At 35.6% G+C, this 16823-nt stretch overlaps 1 protein-coding gene across 1 annotated transcript in view; it reads left to right on the top strand.

The window, feature by feature from the left end:
• Positions 1-16823, top strand: part of KCNU1 (potassium calcium-activated channel subfamily U member 1) — a 128951-nt gene that overhangs the window by 24838 nt on the left and 87290 nt on the right. The window contains 4 exon segments of the mRNA XM_032288020.1: positions 997-1072; positions 5631-5801; positions 7050-7141; positions 8782-8892. Of these exon segments, the coding sequence (XP_032143911.1) occupies positions 997-1072; positions 5631-5801; positions 7050-7141; positions 8782-8892 (450 nt within the window).

Below are 16823 nucleotides of genomic sequence, written 5' to 3'. Positions count from 1 at the left end.
GGTCCCTCCACCAAAAAAAAAAAGTCAAAGCAATTCAGAGGCATTGGTTCTACATATTTGACTCATGTGTCTCCTAGCTAGGTAAAAAAAAAAAAAAAAGAAACAATTCTTCAAGCTTTGGAGTATAATACAATTCCTTAAAGCATAAGTTACCCAGTAGCAGCAGTGAACTATTGCTTACGGAAAAATAGCACCTAAGTATTTCCAGGCAACAGCAAGAACGTAATCCAAACTACCTTTGAGCATCAACATTTGTAAAATTTTAAGCAGTTTGGTCTGTTACCCACTCAAAATCTCCATACCTTGACAATAAAATTAGAAGCATCAAATATTAGAGACCATGTGGATTTCACTGCTAACGTGTTTATGAATTACAGAGAAGCTGGAGGAGGAAAGACTTTTCGTGTGTGACAGGTGGTGCTGCCTGAAAACCATAGAGATCTTAGCTAAATTCTAGGGCTCTACTTAGCCACAAGGGCTCCTCTAGTCCTTCTTCTCTTAAAGACCCTGTTATCAGTTCAGCAGTCTGAGTGACTCTACATTTTTGTGTCCTGCTCAGAATTTTATTTTGCAAATCTGCTCCCTGGATTTCTACTCCTTAGATTCCTGGCATAATGCATTGTACATTATTATGTTGGACAATGTAGCAATCTCTATGATCCACATGTAGTATATTTTTTAAAGTGATGTGAGGCCAGTGGCTATCACAGCAAAATTCAAATTTTCCAAACAAGCATATGGGACTAGGCGAGTTTCAGAGCTGTGTTTCTCAGCCTCTAATGAGTATATGAATCAGGCAAAGAATCTTGTACTAATGCAGATTGGGAGATCGGGGTAGTGCCTTGGATGCCACATTTCAAATATGTTCTCGGGTAACGCCATTCCTTCTGGTCCATGAGCCACACTTTGTGTAGCAACATCGTAGAGGATGAGGTGTTTATGTTGTTCTGGACTCTGTTAGAGAGACTCAACCGCTCTTTGTCTTTCTTCCTCTAGTAACTCAGTGAAGTTTTCCAAACTCTTGTCAGTAGTTCTCAGTACCTGTTTCACAGCTGCAGGATTCATTCACCTGGTAAGCATCTCATCTTAATCCCTAGTGGTGTCTGTTGTTACCAGCGTCCTTTTATTAAAAAACGGAAGGGAACCTGCTGAGCCCCTGTCTCTATCACTGTAAGCCAGTGAGAGGTGTGTCTTTTTACTTCCCGTTATCAGGTTTTCATTACCTCATATTCTCACAAATATGTGTCTCCTACAATCAAGATATCTCTGCTCCCTCTTCCAACTTTCAAAATTACTCTTAGGGAAAGACATAGTAAGCTCCAAAGATATCAGCAATAGATAAAATGTAGCACTATATCTTCATAAGCTTAGAGTCCCGGACCAACCAGGGGAGCAGCAGCTGTTAGTGTCCCTCTAGAGACCTCCTGGTCACCACAGGATGCCAAAGCAAAAGCCATTACGACTTTTTTCTTTTTCCTTTAATAGCTGTTTCAATGAGAGGCTCTAAGGCTAAGTGTGGCCTACAATTACAAGCATATTATTATATTTGACCTAATTATGTTTTTATTTTTTGTTTGCTATTTTTTGTCACTTGCTGACTTTTATAAAGAGCTCACATAAAAATCAAACGTCTTAATTCTTTGGGAAAATATAAGGTGCTAATTATCCCACTCTCCCAAGGCCACCAACAGCCATAGCTGAAGAATAGTTTCTCCCTATGTACAGTAGGTGCTGTCGGGTATAACACAGGCTCTGCCAGGCCTACTTAAATCCTTATATTCTTGCTCCAGTCCTCCAAGAATTTGAGCATGTTTCCCTGCTGGACATCTGGTCTTCCAGGAAAGGAGACCTCCAGCAAGGATGTAAGCACAGAAAAAAGGAGAAGCAATCAGATGGCTTATGAATTAAATGATGCCACTTTGAACCGTAGCAGCTTGTAGAACATTAAAAAACTAAAAGAGCTATATCCCAGAGAAAATAAAATAGCAGATTTTATTGAGAGGATATTTGAAATGGCAAGCCAAAATAAGAGCTATGGTTGTCCTAATTCACCATCTTCCTGTTCTCACACTATCCTTCAGTGAAAAGATAATATCATTCAAAGATGAATTTTAACTAGAAAGGAATCAATATGGCGCCTGTGCCTAAATTCTGCTAAAAGTAACTAGAAGGTGTTTTGGAGCAGAGCAACACTAGTATAATGGAAGTTATAAAATAAAAAAGTCATGAAAGCAACAATTTGATAATTTGTCCAAGAGAACAAAGGAAAAGTTAAGAGAAAAAAGCCCTTTATATTTAAAAAAATACAAATCCAGTTTTTTAGAAAAACTAAAAATGATCCTTCATAGAATATTTATAAGGTTTTAACTAAGGGATTATTAAACAATAGAAGGAATTGAAAGTGGGCCAAAATGTACCAGAGAAAAATAAGAAGAGTATTACAGAGCTAAAAACCACATTAGAGGGAAGCAGAATGTAACAAATTTGACAAAAACACATTCAGAAACATGATGGACAGGACTGGAGCAAAAATCTTGACATGGAAAGTAACAAATATACTCAAATGTAAAGAAGAAGGAACATCAAAAGGGGCAGCATTGATTCAACCTACTGTAAATATGTTCGTGTCTTACAGAAAATAAGAGAACAAATTGCAGCAGAAAAGTGTTTTAAAATAAGGTGTTGAACTTGTAAAGGATAGACTATATTCCAGGAGAGATGATTCTAACTTATTAATTCCAATCATATCTTGGAGTAGTTACTGACATTCAGGGATAAAAAGATAATCCAAGCAGAAAAAAGCAAGGTCTATACAGGGGGAAATCAAGGAGACTAACTTCAGATTTCCTGGCAATATTGGTCAATACCAGAAGATGATACAGCAGTGTCTATAAAGTTTGCATAAAAGAAAGTATAACCTGTCCTGTCATTTAAAGTATGCAAGCCGAAATGCACCAGCAAGGTTCTTTTGAATCTGTATTAATACTTGATGATACAGTTCAGCCACACAGAAAATCAATGAAAAGAGAATTGAAGAATGTGGAAGCCATGGTCAGAAGTAGTGGTAGTGGTCGGATGCAGTGGCTCACACCTGTAATCCTAGCACTTTGGAAGGGAAAGGTGGGCACATTATTGGAGCTCAAGGGCTGGAGACCAGCCTGGCTAACATGGCAAAACCTCATCTCTGCTAAATATGCAAAAATTAGCCAGGTGTGGTGGCAGGTGCCTATAATCTCAGCTACTTGTGAGGCTGAAGCAGCCACATCGCTGGAGGTCAGGAGTTTGAGACCAGCCTGGCTAACATGGTGAAACCTTGTCTTTACTAAAAATACAAAAAATTAGCCAGGCATGGTGGCACACACCTGTAATCCCAGCTACTCAAGAGGCTGAGGCAGGAGAATTGCTTTAACCTGAGAGGTGGAGGTTGCAGTGAGCTGAGATTGTATCACTGAACTCCAGCCTCAGTGACAGGGTGAGATTCCATCTAAAAAAAAAAAAAAAAACCCTGATAGTTTGGCCAGGCCTGGTGGCTTATTCCTGTAACTCCAGTGCTTTGGGATGCCAAGGTTAAGGGAATCGCCTTGAGGTTGGGAGTTTGAGACCAGTCTGGGAAATCCCATCTATACTAAAAATACAAAATCTAGTAGGGCATGGTGGCAGGCACCTGTAATCCCAGCTACTCAGAAGCAGAATTGCTTGAGCCCAGGAGGTGGAGGTTGCATTGAGCCAAGATCATGCCACTGCACTCCAGCTTGAGTGACAGAGCTTGACTCCATCAAAAAAAGAAGAAGAAGAAGTACAGTAGTAGTAGTGATTACTGAATGGATATAAAATAGAGCTAAGACATAGCCAAGGTAATTATCATTACAGACTAGAATGTAGATTCACAATGTGAAAGTAATATAACTAATATAAATGTTGATGGGCAGGTAAAAGGAGTTGAAAGACTGCCCTCATATTCTTCTTCTTCATAGTGTGTCTTATCTAAAGTTGAAAAAAGTTTAAAACAATAAAAATTCAGTTTTGAAATGTAGAGATAAAATAGATAATAATTCAGTCTCTTAACATTAGTCCACAATACTTTATCCTAACTGTACTTCCCACCTTGGACTAATGGGTCAATGCTAATATGGTTAAGAAGAAAAACAGTATAAATAAGTAGACCCACAGAAGCCTGCCAGCTACCTTCCTCCATAAACTAAAGAAATACTAAGGAAGTGGAAAAGGATTTGAAATGCCAAATTATTATTCCCAAGGGCAATTAGTTAAATTTTAAAGCATTCTTTAAATTATTGTAAAGGGTACTGTATTTTCAGGTTAAAATAAATTTAGTTTTACTTTGTACATGTTGTGTAGGGATAATATTGAATCCCTGTATTATGATGTTGTAAAAGACAATATGGGATTTTAGCTTAAAGGGAACTGTGCCAATAAATATGAGTGATTTAAATCTGTGTGACTTAATTTTTTTTTTTTTTGTAATGTACTAGTCTTGGAAAATAGTGAAGACTCCAGAAGTCAGTGACTTTGCAACAATATCCACTGCTGGCCATGAGAGTTAGAACAGAAATATAATCCCTTTCTTACTTCTGAGTGGAATACTATAGTAGTCCACACTCTTAACATGCTCATTAAACTTAAGAAAGGGTCAGCACTTGGCAAGTCACTTTTGAAAAGGGAACAAATATCTGAACAAACCACAGGGTTTCTAATTTCCATTCCAGTTCTTAACAAAAAAACAAAAAAACCTACTTCCCCTAGTCAGACATCTCTAAGATATTATCATCTTTTGTGCTAAATGGAAATGGAAAATATCTAGAAAATATGTGAGATGAAGAGGAAAAAAGGCCTAAAAAGAGAAAACAAAAAAAATATTTTATTATAAACTGTACACATATATAAATGTATGTTATATATAATATATAATATATTGTCATGTAATATTTTACATACATTTATAAGAAATTTATATATGATATAAATGTCTAAGTTACTTCATTTATCTAATATAAAGAGATAATCTGATAAATTTAGTTTTCTTGAAAGGTGAAGGCCCAAAGGAAAAATCAGAGAAAAATATTTTTAATTTTTTTTTTTTAATCACTGAAAGGACCATCATGCAAAGAGGGAAACTACCTGGAAAACCTGTTTATTTTTTCTTAAGTACTAGCATTGTATGTGCTTAAGCTCACTGAAATGAAGTGCACATTTAAGTGCTTCTTTTCTTAATGATAACCCTAACCTGGTTAAAAAGTAAGAATAGGTCATAATTGCTCAATCTGAGATGAAAGCCTTTGGAGTCCCCTGGCTCCTGGATGCAATGCTTGTTCCTGCTAGAAGAGAGCACAGAGGCATCTGTCCCCAGTGGAGCTTTTCAAGTGCTGAGCTGGAGCCACAAGGCCCCTCAGATTTTGGCAATGATTATAGCTAAGGAAATCAAGACTTTACAATTACTACCTATGATTTACAAACTCTTCCATTTATGGAAACTCTTCATAGCAACCTGAAAACCACTCAGTATGTCATTTGAATTGAATGAAGTGCAATTAATCTAATGTTTTGCCTATTCTCTAAAATGTTTTCTTGGACTCTATTCAGAGACCTTTCCTGATTCTTCTCTCTTTGGACAGGTGGAAAATTTTGGTGATCCCTGGCTCAAAGGTAGAAATTCACAGACTATATCATATTTTGAATCAATTTACCTGGTCATGATGACAACATCAACCGTTGGCTTTGGAGATGTGGTACCCAAGACATCCTTAGGACGGACCTTCATAATGTTCTTTACCCTGGGGAGTTTGGTGAAGAATATTTTTAATATATTTTGAATATAGCTTCATAAACCAGAAAACATTTGGTTAATGATAATCAATGAAGCAATTTAGATTTAAGAGTGAAAGTTGCATTACTTGGGGAAAGCGCCTAGAGCAAATAAAAACATGCACAGATCCCATATTTTCCAAACTGCCACCCCTGGAACTCAGGATAAAATTGCTTGGTTGCCAGGGATAAAGGATGGCAGACAAAAGAAGCAGGCTTTCTTTATTAGGCTCTACATTTATTTGAGCAAACTTATCTCCCTTCATAGTTTGCCCATAAAATTAGTCTTTCTTCTAAAAAGGAAGCATACTTGAGATTTAGTCTGAAGAAAATTCCATTTCTCTCAGCCCAAATGAGTAACCTTTCACCAAAACAGCATTTAACTTTAGAGACCTGAACAACTGTGCCTGGCTTAATGTAGCAAAGGCAAAAACCTCCTTTTCTTTTAGTGACTTTCATTTCAATTTCTTAAAAACTACAACAGAGGTCTCCACTTTTTTATATCTACCCATCCACCATCTCACATCTCTTCATTTTAGTCATTGTCTCTTAACCCTCCTCTGTCTCATATGCTTTAATTTTCCCAAGCCCCAAATAGAATAAGGTCAGAGGGAGAAGGGGAGTTAAAAGTGATAAAAGGAGGGCCAGGTGTGGTGGCTCATGCCTGTAATCCCAGCATTTTGGGAGGCTAAGGCGGGTGGATCACCTGAGATCAGGAGTTCGAGACCAGCCTGGCCAACATGGTGAAACCGTATCTCTACTAAAAATACAAAAATCCACTGGGCATGGTGGTGGACACTTGTAGTCCTAGCCACTTGGGAGTCTGAGGCAGGAGAATCACTTGAACCTGGGAGGCTGAGGTTGCAGTGAGCCCAGATCTCGCTACTATGCTCCAGCCTGGGAGACAGACTGAGACACTGCTTCAACAATGAAAACAAACAAAAAAAAAAAAGTGACAAAAGGATAGGACATGTGGGGAAGTCATCTTGCCACTTTTCTTTGCTTTCATCATTTTGAATGCATAAAAGCTTTATATTAAATTTTAATAAAATCCAAAGGCTGATATAAGGAAGAAAAACAGTGTCAATGCTAACATGGTTAACACGCTATTATGTGCTCTTAGATGACAGAAAGTTTTATATACCCTCTTTTTCCTTTCTAATCTTGAAATTTTTGGAGTATCCATCAAAATAATGAGACCTAAGTTTTTATTTACTGATCAATTTTAGATATTATTTGCGAACTTTATACCTGAAATGGTGGAACTGTTTGCCAATAAGAGGAAATATACCAGTTCCTATAAAGCACTCAAAGGAAAGAAGTAAGTCGTGTTTTAAGTAAAATTTCTACAGTTTGAGAAATTCTGTTAGCCATATATCTCGTTCTAGACATCTATTATCTGGCTTAGCTAAAGAATCCAAGTTAAATATATCAGTAACATCCTTCATTCACTGAAAAGAACTATGCTAAACTAAAGAAAATATTTGCTATTTGATACAAACCACTACATAAACGCTCATAAGAACACTAAGTCAACTAAAATTACAGATAATGTAATTCACTGTTAATAAATATTATTGATGGCACTATTTGTGCATTCCTTATCACAAACACTTCCCCTACAGCCATTACCAATTGTCTTACTCATTTTCCTTGTATGGGTAATTTACAGCTAACTTTACATCAGACTAAAGCCATGATTCCAATTTAAAATAATTAATTTCATTCCATTTTCTTAGCCAAAGCTCCACCAAACCATCTGGGGCTCATTTATGGATGAGGATTTGCCAGCATGATTAGAAGTTTCTACCCTCTCTTCTACAGCGCCTCTTAGATGACTGATTTTTTTCTTCTCCATGCCACAGCCATGTGTTCTCAGGAGGAAAATGGAATGGAGTTGTTTTTATAATATTTATTTTTTATAATGTTTTTATAATAAAAATAATAATAAATGTTTTTATAATATTTATTTTGTGGATTTATGTTACCTTAGTTTCCATTTGGCTTTTTTTCCATATAAGACAAAAAGAATGAAATGGAGATCTTAAATTAGATGTGATCCTTTTTAAAATTTAGTTCCTGTCTGCTGTAATGAAAGAGGCATAATGGAGACAGACTCCTTCGAAGCAGCCTCTTAATACAGTTGGATGAAAACTATAACTGATCTAGGACTATAAAGGGAAAAAGAAAAATATGAGGAAATGAACAAAAAATAAATAAGAAGCAATGAATTTACCTAGATAAGCCAAAATCTGTCCTCATTTGCCTCAGGAAAGGCCCATGGGGCACATACTAAATCAGTCAATAATGTTTGGGAACTTTAACATTAACTTAGGCTAAAATCATATTTTCAATAGCTCCTTTAAATGCATTAAACCTAAGAAAATTTTTCATGACAAAAACTATATACATAGAGCTCTGCACCTGTCTTCAATGTTTCTGCACTGGGCTCATGTTTTTTGTAACTGCTAGATATTTGTACATGTGGAAAATAAGCTGAAACAACTTGGAATGTGTTGCTTTCTCAGCCATGGTATTTGGCTGTGGAAAAAATTATGAACTTTGCTGCTTCTCAAGAAAAAAAAAACAAACAACAACAACGAAAACTCCATATCAGACAACTAAGAATCAAATGAAAACTGGAATGAAAAGTCTATTATAAGCTATAAATAAATGTGAAATATCTAGCAGTAATGATAGTTACTCTTGCATTCTTAAAAAGCTAAGTGCAATTTAAATGTTTGGAGTCACATGCTACTTTATGAGATAAAAGACTATGGATATCTGATGTTTCTTTTGTATTAGAAATGCAGTCTTTAGTGTTTCTATGTTTAAAATCTGGGTGATGCAAATACCACATTTATTGAAAACCAAGTTTAAGCTAATTGTCCAGCTCTAAGTGCTGACAGGAAGGTGTTTGTGTTTCTCAGATGATCCACCTCACCTGTTCTTGCTGTCTAGGTTCATTGTGGTCTGTGGAAACATCACGGTGGACAGTGTGACTGCTTTCCTGAGGAATTTCCTCCGCCACAAGTCAGGAGAAATCAACACCGAAATTGTTTTCCTGGGAGAGTAAGTGTATCTGTATGGCTCATGGTTCTAAATTAATACTTAAAATATATGTGAATATTCGTATTGCAAGAAAATTACCTTCACAATATTTATAGAACATTTAGGAATGGATCATAAACAAAAGGAAAAGGAATATCATGACCACAGCTAATCTCTGCAAATATTTTGAAATATATCTTGTCAGATGATTTTCTGCATAAGTACTAGTATGATTTAAGTGATTATTATTTGGCATTTAGGTTACTCTACACATTATTATCAGACATGACTTCAATCTTCTGCAAAAGCCTGGTGCACTTTATAATTATTATTCTGTTAATTCTTAGAATTAGAAATGTGAAGCTCAAATCAATGCAGAAATGATTCTTCTTGATGGTGTTTTTGTTCTATTCAGTCTACCTTTCCACTAGCAGAGTCAAAGTCAAATATTTTGTCAAGCACTGGGAAATACATATTTAGTAAAGAAAGATTTTAGATATAGTTTAAGTATATAAAGTGATTTCTTAACATTTTCATTTTATAATTTTCAATTTAGTGAGATGGACTCATTTATGTTTTGACTGTTGGCTTTTCTTTTTGAAATTTCCCTTTCTTTCTTTCTTTCATTCCCTCTTTTTAGGTGAATTACCTGTTGCTTTATTGACTTTTCTACTCAATATATGTTGATACTAGTCCTTTTGTTTTATATGTTATACATGTTATTCTTTTTGCTTTCACCTTTTAATTTCTCCTGTGTTTTTATTTTCTTACAGAAGTGTTTGATTTGCATGCACTCCATTCAGCTCATTCTTTTTGACTCCTTGCTTTACTGAAATTCTCTGGCCTCTCTGTTTTAGAATTAAGTTCACATTCCTCTACACTTTTGTGTTCCTAGATTGTAATTTTTGGAATTTAAGATCCATGGAATTGCTTTTGCCTGAAGTGTAGAGAATTAACTTCTTTATTTTTCTCAAATTATTAATCACTTACCCAAATATCATTCACTAAATAAGTCAGCCAGATTTGAAACGATATTTTGATCTTATGCAGGATTGTATATGGGATGGCCCCCATCTTCATGCACTGTGTAGTTGAGCACTCTACTTTCACATTATGACATGTTCAATTCACCATAAATTTGAGCCTTCATGTATATAATAACCAATAGCAGTTTAAACCACTCTGTGATGTTACTGCAAGCCAAGAATTCTGTTGAAGTAGCATCACTGTGCCCATCTTTCTAGCAATTTGTGCATTATTTGAATTTTTTGTTAGCAAACAATAAAAACAAAAAGTGCTAAAATTAGGGATAAGAAACTAATTATTATAATCCAATTGAGATAGACGGGAAATCATTAGATATGTGACATGTTTTATCCACCTTTGCATCTTTATGGACTAACATGCATTATTGTATTTACTTAACCAAGATAATGAATAAAAATTTTTTAATGGTGAAAATATAGAAAATATCTACCTAGAATTTGTTAATTTCATCTATACTCTGATAACTCTGAACTTTACATCCTTTATTAGACATTCTTTGTGGCTTCTTATATTTATACAACTAATTGCCTTCTGGATATTTTCACTGTAGTATTATGAAGGCCCATCAAGCTCAACATTCTCAAAAGTGCACTCATAATCTTGTGCTCCCCTTTCCATCTCAAAGGCAAGCAAACAAAAATAAAAGAAGGAAGGCAAACAACATTTTATATCCTAGTAAATGAGACCTGATTAATATATTTCCTTAAAACAGAAAACTGAGTATGTCTCTGATACTCCTGTCTCCCTCAAACCTTATATACAATTTCATCAATACCATTAATTTTGTCTCATATGTAAATCCTAATTCTATTTCTACTATTTTTTCTCCACTCTCACAACCCTATTCATAGTTAAATCTTGTCTTCTCAAAATTTCTCTAAAGTTCACTTTATTGGTTTGTTCTTTGTGCTCTAAAGCTCTTCTCCCTTGATATGACCAGTTATTCCCATTCTTCAACAGAGAGACATTCCCTATGCCTTCTATCTAAATTGGTGTTCTCTAATTTCCTTCTATCTCATTACTCTTTTATTTCCCTTGAAGAAGTTATCACAATCTATAATCGTGGTAGAGTTTCCTTCAACACAGCTGTTAACATGCCGTCCTTTTACTATATACTCATGCCCCTTCTCCCATTTAAATGTGAAGTTTCTTTCTTCTACCTTTGAATCTGGGCTGACCTGTGGCTTGATTTGATAAATACAACACAGAAGATGAGACACTTTGCTACTTCAGGTCTAGCATTTAGGAGGATTAACAGTTCCAGCTTCCACTTAGAGCCCTGAGTCATCATGTAAAAAGCCGTACTACCTTGCTGGAGAGAAGGTCCAGTCAGCTGTCAGCTACTCTATTCATATAGCTGAAGCAACAGTTGTGTGTATAGCCACTTTGGACATTCCAGTTCCCTGTCAAGCTCCTGGATGAATGATCCTATGTAGACAGCTCTAGTCAACAATATATGGAACAGAAGAACAACCTGGCTAAGACCAGCCAACCTACAAAATCGTGAATATAGTATGTTATTGCTGCATAAGATCAATAATTTCTAGGATGATGTGTTTTGCAGAAATGGATAATTGATACAACAAGTGGTACTGGAAGTGAGGTGCTACCACACCAAGAGCCAAAATGTGGGCTTTTCCTTGAAACTGTTGGAGACAGAGACCAGCAGAATTTCATGGAGACTCAGTAAAGGCTGGAAGAGCAATGAGGAAATTACTGTTGGGTACTGGAGGAAGAGCAGTCCATGCATGGTATCACGGCAGAATGAAAAAAAAGTCAACAGGAAAAATGACCTCAGAGAGAAAAAAGTCAAATTTAGGGTGCAATCTATAACATTTGACCTCAAGGTCAAATTCAAAGATTCAAGCTGTAAGATCATTTGTTAAGACCTCAAAAAGATTTAAGGTGGTGACTTACAGAGACTCTCAGTAAAGCAAAGGGGCTGCAAAGAAGCTTAAAGATGTTCTTCCCAGAAGCCTTACATTGTCAAGAGAGATCTGTCTCCAAGGCATCATGGACCTGGCTTTTAAGGGATGACATGAACCCAAATTAGGTTTATAGAATATTCTCAGTGCTTTAAACAAAAATTTTCTGATAGCAGCCCTACCAACTTGAAGTAAAGGGAAAGAAAGAGATCAAAATGAAGAAAAAAAAAGTTTCTGAGCCCAATTTAGCACACACAGGAATCAGGCAGAGAAAGCTACTCAAGCATAAATATCGGCCTTTTATTAAAAAATGGGAAGGATGATGACTCAGGATCAGAGGACAGAGAAAAGAATTATGGACAATAGATTAACTCAGGAACACAAAACTGGGCCATAATTGAGAAACATTCTCTACTTCTAATAACATATGCTCAGATTTCAGAATTTCTGTGGACCCGTGATTTCTTGGTGCCCTCCATTACAACCCCCACTGTTTTTGATGGGGCTTGTCTATTACATTTTTTCTATCCTTGTTGGTGTCATCATGGTGTGTTGGCTGTTGTAGTGGGGGTAATCACTTATCCATTCAGTTCACAGGTCTTCACATCAGGACTAGACATGTTAAGGAGCTCCCATCCAGGTCTAGGTCTAATTTAGATGACAGGATCCTGGACATAGAGCCGATTCTCCAAAGACCTCAGACCACAGAGTAATCAAATTAGAACACAGGATTACTCACTCAAAACCACACAACTACATGGAAACTGAGCAAGCTGCTCCTGAATGACTACTGGATAAATAATGAAGTGAAGGCAGAAATAAAGGTGTTCTTCGAAACCAATGAAAATGAAGACACAATGTACCAGAATCTCTGGGACACATTTAAAGCAGTGTCAAGGGGAAAATTTATAGCACTAAATGCCCACATGAGAAGCTAGGAAAGATCTAAAATCGACACCCTAATGTCACAATGAAAAAATCTAGAGGAGCAAGATCAAACAAACTCAAAAGCTAGTAGAAGACAAGACATAACTAAGATCAGAGCAGAAATGAAGGAAATAGAGACACAAAAAGCCCTTCGAAAAAATCAACAAATCCTGGAGCTGGTTTTTTTAAAAGATCAACAAAATAGATAGACCACTAGCCAGATTAGTAAAAAAGAAGAGAAAGAAGAATCAAATAGATGCGATAAAAAATGATAAAGGGGATATTACCACCAATTCCACAGAAATAAACTACCATCAGAGATTGCTACAAACACCTCTATGCACATAAACCAGTAAATCTAGAAGAAATGAATAAACTCCTGGACACTTACACCCCCCCAAGACTAAACCAGAAAGAAGTTGAATCCCTGAATAGATCAATAACAAGGTCTGAAGTTGAGGTAGCAATAAATAGCCTACCAACCAAAAAAAAGTCCAGGACCAGATGGATTCACAGCCAAATTCTACCAGAGGTGCAAAGAGGAGCTGGTACGATTCCTTCTGAAACTATTTCAAACAATACAAGAAGAGGGAATCCTCACTAACTCATTTTATGAGAACAAAATCATCTTGATATCAAAACCTGGCAGAGGCACAACTAAAAATGAAAATTTCAGGCCAATATCCATGATGAACATTGATGCTAAGATCTTCAATAAAATACAGGCAAACCGAATCCAACAGCACATCAGAAAGCTTATCCATCACGATCAACATGGCTTCATCCCTGAGATGCAAGGCTGGTTCAACATACGCAATTCTATAAACATAATCGATCACATAAACAGACAAAAACCACATGATTATCTCAATAGATGCAGAGAAGGCCTTTGACAAAATCCAACAGCCCTTTATGCTAAAAACCCTCAATAAACTAGGTATCCATGGAACGTATCTCTTTGTTTTTTTTTTAAGACAAGGTCTCGCTCTGTCACCCAGGCTGGAGTGCACTAGCATGATCTCGGCTCACTACAACTTCCACCTCCCAGTTTCAAGTAGCTTTCCTGCCTCCACCTTCCTAGTAGCTGGGATTACAGGTGCCAGCCACTAAGCCCTGTTAATTTTTGCATTTTTAGTAGACACAGGGTTTCACCTTGTTGGCCAGGCTGGTCTCAAACTTCTGACCTGAAGTGATCCACCCGCCTCGGCCTCCTAAAGTGCTGGGATTACAGGTGTGAGCCACCGCACCCGGCCATATGTCATGAATTTCTTACCCTCTCTTTTGAACTTATCTCCTCCCTTTTTATATCTCTGTGTTGCATTCTGGACAATTTATTTTGACCTAGATTCCAGAACCTTAGCTCTCTTTATGTCTTTAATCTACATATAAACCCATCTATTACATTTTCAACTTCAGTTATTATATTATTTAATTCTAGAATTTACACTTGATTCTTTTTAAAAAAATTAACTTTTATTTTGATTTCAGAGGTACAGGTGCAGGTTTGTTATGTAGGTAAACTTGCGTCATAGGGTTTGTTGTGCAGATTATTTCATCACCCAGGCATTAACCTCAGTACCCAGTAGTTATTTTTGATTCTTTATCTAACTCTCCTGTTTTTATTTATTTATTTTTTGCATTTCTACACATACCTTTTGTTTATTTCAACAAAATAAGCATAATTATACTGTAGCTAGCATCCATAATTGAATGGCTCATGTCTTTGGTTTTACTGGCTGTTGCTTCTGCTGGATCTTACGTATACCATCTAGTTTTCTTTGTGTGCCTATTGCCTTACATTATGCACTGATTCCTGTATTGCACAATTATACATGGAAACACTGTGAACTTAGAAAGACGATGTTGCCTACTTCCAGAGAGCGTATTTTTTTTACTTTTGTGAAGTAAAACAGGGCACTTCTGCCTCAGGACCATCTTAATCCAAGCACAATGCTTGAAGCTCTCTTTACTTCCCAGGTGACAAACTCAGAATGACAGCCCATTTAAAAGCTAGATTATTCCATTTTACTGTTCTTCTTTGCTTCTACGCTTTTGTTATGCCAGCTCATATTTTGGAAAAGATATCAAACCCTTCATTTTGTATGTCAGAGGAGCTGCACTTTTTTGTCCTTTGACGTGTGTGACCACCAAATGTTATCTCAGTTTGGTAGCTGCGTCTTCTGAATTATGAAATGTCTTCATGGGAAGAAAATTGGTTTTCACTCGATTTCTCTCAGATTTTGGCCTAATTCTTCATTGTCTGCTTATATCATGGATGATTTCTTAGGAGACATTTTTAATATTTCATTCAGCTTTTTTATATATCCTCAGTAGGGAGTTGGCTGAAGTTACCTACTTTATTATTCTTGAAAGTATAAGCTCTCAGTTCTGTTAATATTTTATGTATGCAAACATGCACAGAGCTCCCACTTGTCCACATATGCTGATGGTCCTACATCACATACTGAATGCAAAGTGTTCTAAGGCAAAAGAGGAAGTTTCACTCCAAAGGATTGATAACTTCAGAGTATTTGAAAATATTGCAGTTGGTAGTGGGCCAGATGATAAAGGTGTCTTGAGTCCATTGTAGAGACTTGACTTTAAGAAAGGTAATTTTCTCTGTGTCAGTTCTGATTGTTGGAGTGCTGTGAGTAGAGGGATGACATGATCCTTCATCAGTTATGAGAATTGCAAATCTCTTCTTCCTGTTGATAATTTATTTGCCTCTTTACTGAATATTACAGGTTTTTGTAATATTTAAAAGTTTTTAATATTATTACAATCAAATATTGAACATATTCTATTATATTTAATCACTTCTTGTTTTTTGTTTAGAAAATATTTCCCTATCCCAGTGTTTAAAATATGTTGAAATACATTTCCTTCTAAGATTTAGTTTTCTTCTTTAATTGGTTTATACATAAGCACATTTTGATTATTTATGTTACTACTTATTTTTAATAATGTAAGCACCAATGCATGAACTCACCACCAAGATGAAATTTAGGACAATAACCCGTATCTAACTGTATGATCCTCTCCATATTTCAACCTGCTGTCAATTTTTTTAATATCAGTACCATTCTTTCTTACTCCTATGTTTTATTAAATCTATATACACTCCAAAATGTGCATATTACTTTAGACATGTTAAACTTTATAGAGGGAATACCATACCAGTGTAATATTTGGGGGGTTAGGTTTTATTCACTTTATATTGTATTAGTAAGATGTTTTCATATTTTTGAGTGTTGCTATAGTTAATTGGTTTTTCTTGTTAGTAATATTCATTCTCCTCAGCTCCACACTTCTTTTGGTGTGATTGGGGTTACCTCTAAATTTTGAAATTGGAAATAATTTTGTTATCAACGTGCTTGTAAGTGTGTGTGCTTAATAGTGTTAAGTATGTGAATGTTCATTTTTAGGCATTTTTGCCAAATTATTGCACCATTTTGCAAGCCTTTCAGAAATGTGTAAGAGATTTCACATATCTATATATCTACATTCTTTGTAACAATTGGTATGGTTATATTTTTTAATCTTTGCAATAAAATCAATGTAAAATGGAACCTTCTTGTGGTTTTGATTTTATGCTCTTTATCACTACAGATGTGGAGCTTCACCATGTTTATTAGTCACACATCTTTTCTCTTTCCGTGACATACTCATTCATGTGTTTTGCCTATTTTTTTACTTAACTATTTAGTGTGGTTTTTGTTATATAATTTCAGGAATGTGTAATATGTTATTTACACTAATTCTTAGTCAGTTGTGGGAGCTACAATTTCTTCTTCCAGTTTATAATTTGCCTTTTTACTGAATACTATGTCTTTTCATACTATTATTATAGCCAAATATTGAATATTTTCTATTATATTAAAACACTTCTTGTCTTTGTTTAGGAACTCTTTCCCCATTCCATTGTTTAAAATATGTTGAACTACATTTCCTACCAATAATTTTAAATTTTTGTTTTTGTCATTTAAGTCTCTAAGTTATTTAGAATTTTTTGTGAAGATACATTTATAAAGTTTTTACCTTATTCCATACAAA

Source organism: Sapajus apella, unplaced genomic scaffold (assembly GCF_009761245.1).
Source record: "Sapajus apella isolate SASKATOON/1434 unplaced genomic scaffold, GSC_monkey_1.0 scaffold21, whole genome shotgun sequence".
In the NCBI taxonomy this organism is placed as follows: Eukaryota; Metazoa; Chordata; class Mammalia; order Primates; family Cebidae; genus Sapajus; species Sapajus apella.
This window is presented reverse-complemented; position numbering and strand designations above follow the sequence as displayed.